This window comes from Branchiostoma belcheri, unplaced genomic scaffold, assembly GCF_001625305.1.
Source record: "Branchiostoma belcheri isolate BF01 breed outbred unplaced genomic scaffold, Haploidv18h27 scaffold9, whole genome shotgun sequence".
Classification (NCBI taxonomy): Eukaryota; Metazoa; Chordata; class Leptocardii; order Amphioxiformes; family Branchiostomatidae; genus Branchiostoma; species Branchiostoma belcheri.
Genome location: NW_017804575.1, coordinates 5218386 through 5224625, shown reverse-complemented (window position 1 = coordinate 5224625; position 6240 = coordinate 5218386). Strand labels below are relative to the sequence as shown.

Genomic DNA, 6240 nt, shown 5'->3' with positions numbered 1-6240 from the left:
ATAGGACAATTGAAGCTTGTGACATCGGTAATTGACAACGAGAGAAACACAGGAAGATATTGATTATGTTAATAATGACTTAATTTGCATAATTAATGAGAAAATTTTATAATTATGTAATGATAACTGTCTGGAATTTCATACTTGTGGTATTTGAAAGTTTAGTTGAGGTGAACATCATTAAACATAATTTATTCAAATCAGGACCTCATTTGCATAATTTATTACGAAATGCTAGAATGCATTGTTTATTAATCTAAGGTTGTCTTTTGGTTGAGATTATGATAAAATGATATAATTCATGAAAATTAGGTTCCTATTTCTTAAATCAGGGGGAATAATCTAATCTATAATTTCAGTCATAAAGATTAACATCATTTGACGAAGGTATGAGATCGGGGAACTCTAGTTTCGTTTGTACAACACCGAGAGAGTCAAACTTTATAGAATAACATCGTCATGTTTTCCTTCTTCACACACCTAAGTAATACGGACAGGTTCTCATTTATAATGAGCTTGGACAAACCTCTGATCCTAAAACATATCTTTTCACCATCACAGAGAAGCGAGGAGAAGTCGAAACTACTTAATAGACTATAGCGATAATTATAGCTTGATCATATACGTGTATATACAAGTCATTTCTTTTGCATGCTATGACCTGAGTGGGGAAGACAAAAAAGACGAGCATTTTCTATGGTAGAAGTGCTTTTAGCTATTTGCAACATGCATTAATGTGTTGTCCAGGGAAACCTAATCTATTTTTTTGGACGAGTTCTAAAGTAATTGGCCAATGATGATATGTGGTCTATTTTCCCCCTCAAAGGTTTTCCAATGACTGGTTCATCGTGTTTGACTTTGGAACGGAGTACACGATGAACAGCTTCGCCATCACTAACTTTGGAGACACCGATCACGACATCAAGGCCTTCACACTAGCGGTAAGAATCCATGTACTTAATGTGGGATATCCTTCTTGGTAGTGGCCACAATGGCTTCAATTTCAAGTGTACGTATGCACATTGAACCTGATGCATATTTCCCTCTTATGAGCTCTGACTAAGTTTAGTGTATTGGATCAGACCATGGATTAACTTTTAAGTGAGACCACAAGTATCATAGCTTTATCATGATGTTCACGTGTTGCTCTGCATATTTGAATAAACATTATGGCTACCTTATACTACCATGAACCGTGATGGGGGCCGACATTGTCTACCAGATACCTTTGACCCAGTGTTGACGTCACACTTCAAAGAAGCCACGTGACAAGCTTCACTGGGTCAGTCTACTGAGGAAGACCAGAGTGACTGGGTCGAAAGCTCTAGGTGAGAGAATTTTTTGTGTTGGACCAAAAGTTTTAACTTTAAACATATGGCTACCTTTCTGTTCTACCGCAGGTCAATCCAACTAACGACGGGAAGACGTGGATCGTGGTCCTGTCGGTGGAGGAAGTACAGGGAGGAACAGATGCGCCCCAGGTGTTTGCTGGTTTCCTAGCAACAAGTCAACAATGGCGGTTCATGATCACATAGACCTACGGAGGCTACAGCCCTTATCTTGTTGATGTGTCCTTCAACGGAGTGGACGGTTAGGAACGCTTGTATACTCGACTTGTAGTCATTTTTACTCTTTGCTCTTTGAGTCTTTGTCGGGATTGTCGGTGCTAGGAAAGAATGAATTCTTTAACACCTCAATCCTTGGTTGGCACCCGATCATAAGAACCGGCTGTTCTAAGAAATACAGGGCGGCAATACAGAACAGCCTCTGGCTGGCCGGAGCACCCCAAAACCGACCGGTTGAGTGTGGTCATACACGGGATGGTTATCTATGATCTATGATGTTTATTTATTTGTTCATTAGTTCAGCTTCCAAAAGCCAGGGTTTCCCAACTTAGTCGTACTATGCTATTGTTAAGGGTCAACCCTGGGAGAAAATAGATCTACAATGTTCTATACATAATTACTGCCGATCATCTTCAGATGGATATTGCCCGACATTTATCTTACAGCATGTTACAGCAGGTAGATAGGTAGATAGGTAAGTATACAGTATCTCATATTATGTTTTGCCATGTGCAATGTATTCTATATGTGTATACTCTTTAGTCAATTTCATTTTGCATTTTCCTTACAGGTAACAATAGTCAACACCGTATAGAAAGGAACGAGTGAACCCCAGACTTTTGGAGGTTTTATTGGGTCCAGTCGCTTCTGGCGTATTGTCGTCACTCAGACGGTGACGGGTACAGCTCCACGTGTGACCAGCATCAAGTTCGAAGGCACAGAGGGTGGGTCTTCTCACTCTGAATCACTGTAAACTAGTTAAGGCTAGGCATTTGTCTGTCTGTCTGTCTGTGAACTGCATAACTCAAGAAGCTTTATATTCATAATGTCATGAAACTTGGTAGGTAAGTGGGTAGGTCTTGATGAGACCTAGAAATGATTAGATTTTGGGCCCTCTGGCAGCTTTTGTTGGTACTGCAGCAGAACTTCTGGTTTTGATTCTCATGATCTGGACATGCTAGGGTCACGAATTTTGGATCATAGTAGATAGGTCTTGTGCTACATGTAGCTCACATGAGTTTGGGCCTAATTTGCATAATTAGTGTGAAATTGCTATTTTATATTTTGCCGGAAATTTTATACTTGCCGTACTCGGAAGTTAAGTGAAGGTGAACATAATTTAGCATAATTTATGCAAATCTAATCAATTAAAGCTTACTAAATAAAATAGAGATTGGCGTTGAAAGAAATGGGTTTTACTTGACCTGTACTATATTTCTGGCAGAAATACATCAAGAGCACTCTGAGAGCATTTGAATGCTTTTTAATCACCTTTATTGCTAATTAGCAAATATCAATAACAAACCGTATATAAATATGTGTATTATGTACATTTTGCATCTACTGACATGTTTCATACTGACTGTATAGTCATAACATATTTAACATTTACATTATGTTGATTCAAAGTCAGGTACAACAGTATCATACCACATCTAGTTAAGGTTATAGAGATCATTTACTTTCTGCAATTTCCCACACGAGGTCAACATTTCATATGGTTCCTGAGCAGTTTTATTTATCAATTCAGTCAATTTCTATAATGGCAAGACTGCCTGCCCTACCCCGCTTTAACGGAGCCACGTTTTGTCCTTTAGCGGGCTGGCCTGTTGGCATGTTCTGGTCACTCCCAGAAGCCGCCCCGGTACCGCCCCGCTGGTTTAGAGGAATTTGTTCCTCCTGTGGGTTCACACGGTTTCCCCGTACTATGATGAACAGTGCCTGGTAGATTATTGTCATGTCTCCGCGGAGGCTCTTTCGTAAGTCCGGTGTGCGGATGATGCTTGCGATTGGATTGATCACCGAGTTAAAAGACATCAGCAATGGTCCCGACAAAGATATTCCGTTAGAAAATGGGCACTTCTCCCTAGCCGTAAGGCAGGCTGGGATAAGTATAAGGGGTAAGAGCCAAAAGATAAAGGCCGCTACTACCTGAATCATAACAGTCCTGGCTTTGTGCACACTGCTTTGGTATTTTCTTTCTGCTGCATCGTTAGCCTGATTTTGCGATGCTCTGTTTTGTCCCTGTGGCTGCCCAAGCCTTCTCTTTTGCCGTTCTCTGATGGCCAAGAATACACTTGTATTCGTGAACAGCATGACACAGAGAAGCAAGACCATTGTGGTGACTTTAAGAGCAACAATCGGTAGGGGGGAAAAGTTGAAACACTTTAAATCGGGCATATCTAAACAGTTCAAACCCATACTGGGCAGAAAACCTAACATTGTCTGAACAAGCCACGAAGTAACAATAGCCACACTTGCGTCGCGTTTGCCATTGTGAGCATGGGTGTGGAAGAATATAGGATGCCTTATAGCAACATAAGAGCTTATAGACAGTAGACAAAGTGCTGATGCAGACATAATCTGACTATACACTAGGAAAGTATCAATATTCATCATGAAATACAGTCTGCTCAATCCTACTCTGTCTACAGCTTGACACCGTACGATGAGTCCAATACCTGCTAGCATGTCTGCCACGGCAAGGTTTGCCATGAACATGTAGATCTGTTTGCGGAGCTCTGGTGTTCGGATGATTCCCCAAAGTACGACAGCGTTTGAGATGATGATATGAAGTCCCGTCAGCCAAAAAACGACAGTAAGTCCTGTTCCCAACTCTACAAAGTTCATGTACATGGAGCAGGCGTCCTGAGCTTGGTCGTAGGATGACTTGTTCTGTAAGTGCCGCAGGAAGCAGGGAAGCTGCCCGTTGATGTCACCTTCTGGTGTCACGCCGGTCACGGGCGATGAAAGAGAGCTGTTGTTGAACATGGTTGACTTTGATGTGGACAGAATTCAGCCGGACAGGGGATGCAGTGAGCGGCGGCCGTCTGCGGTGGAGTCGGCAGCCAGAATGAAGCAAAAGACTACCAATAGGGCTGTCAATGAAACTTGCGTGCGCCGGAAAAAATGCCAAACCACAAGTCAGTTATGGGATTTCTTTTGATTACCAAGGATAACAACTCACAGGCAGGTGTGCAATTAAGTGACAGGAATTCGTGGTGACGTTATCAGACAGAATCCTAACACACACAGTATGAAAAGCGCATTCCTCGGTGCCCAAAACTCGTTTATTGCCATGGCGTATATACGTATGGAATTTTCAATGAAAGTTTATTGCAAATACATGCCCGAGGGCTAATTGCAGTTACGAACAACATAGAAAGAAAATACAGTGGTATGTGAGACTATATCTACTTCTAACATGATACTATATTCTACAACATGACATGACACTAGTTTTACTGGGTTTGACTTCTTCTTTTTAGGCAATGGAAGACGAATTTACCCACTTCTTCTATAATATGTGGGTTCTTTGGTTCTTTCAATTATAAAATTCACTTATCACGTGGCCATCTAAAATTGCACGGTCCGTCCGCAATTTACATTCTTATCAGATCATAGCAAATCCATTTAATCCCCAAACCGGCGCAATACAATACTGAGCATTAAAGTTCACCTGCCACAGCTAAGTAGTATTTACTTGTATTCCTTTATTCCTTTATTACGATACCCTTTAGCCAAAACTGGCTAGTCTTCCAGGGTTCATACAAAGATCATACAATACAAACAACAGATGACATAGTTAAAAATACACATATGACATAAAGAGGAAATTTACATTATTACATTATGTACAAATGAAAGATACCTAATTCACACTCTAATCACAGGACTCATATTGTGTGAACTTGTAGATGCAGCTGCCAATGTATTAGCTGTACAGTACATGTATTGAAGTGGTATACTGACGGGCTGACACTGACACGAACAACATACAAACTTATCATAACATTGCCGAAATAAAGCAAGACACTGAGTTTTATTGATTACCAAGAGGATCGACTGTCAAGTCAACCTATGCTAGAAAAAATGCCAAGCGGCAATTCACTTGATGTGATTTGTTCCCAAGGACAACAACAGAGGCAACAGATTTGCAATTAAGTGACAGGAATTCGTTGTGACGTTTATCAGGCAGAAGCAGTACAAAGAAAGACGCATTCTTCGGCCCCCAAACCTCGTTTATTGCCATGGCGTGTGGAATTTTCAATTATAAAATTCAATCAACACATGGCCATCAAAAATGCATGTTCCGTACGTACATGCGTCATTTACATTCTTATCATGCATTTAACCCCTCAATTGGCACAATACATTACTGAGCATTAAAGTTTTACCTGTCATAGCTATAAGGACTATTTACTTGACTCATGCAACTGCCGATGTTTGAAGTAGTATAAAGAAGTAGAATGCCATTAAAAAAACTGTAAGTCTGACCTAACGCCATTTTGAAAGGTCTTTACTTTTCATCATTTACCTATTTGCATAATACATGTTTGTTAAGATAAGATAAGATTGTCATTAGGTGGAGAGTATGATCAACGTTAACGTACATCAGATAGTTAAAGCAAATACTCTTATTTGCAAAAGTAATGAAAAAATATGTAAAAATTCGTCAGTCGGAAGGGTCAAGATCATTTGGCGAAGGTATGAGGTAGTGGAACTCTAAGACTTGTTAGCACTAGTATTATTTACTGTCTTGGGGTGGTGGGACTTCGGCGCACTGTTATGTCAACTCTGTGTATTTATATGTTAATTGTATTTTGTTGTATGGCGCTGTTGAAATAAGCTATAAACTTGACTTTTTGTTTCGTGTTGAAACGTGTTGCGTGTT

At 40.3% G+C, this 6240-nt stretch overlaps 1 protein-coding gene across 1 annotated transcript; it reads right to left on the bottom strand.

Annotated features, from left to right (window-relative positions):
* Positions 1-3092: 3092 nt before the first annotated feature.
* On the bottom strand, positions 3093-5598 carry LOC109487672 (sphingosine 1-phosphate receptor 1-like). The gene is made up of 2 exons (XM_019791671.1): positions 5584-5598; positions 3093-4343 (listed from the first exon to the last, which is right to left on the bottom strand). The coding sequence occupies exons 1-2, from the start codon at positions 5596-5598 to the stop codon at positions 3093-3095; spliced, it is 1266 nt and encodes a 421-aa protein (XP_019647230.1).
* Positions 5599-6240: the final 642 nt, after the last annotated feature.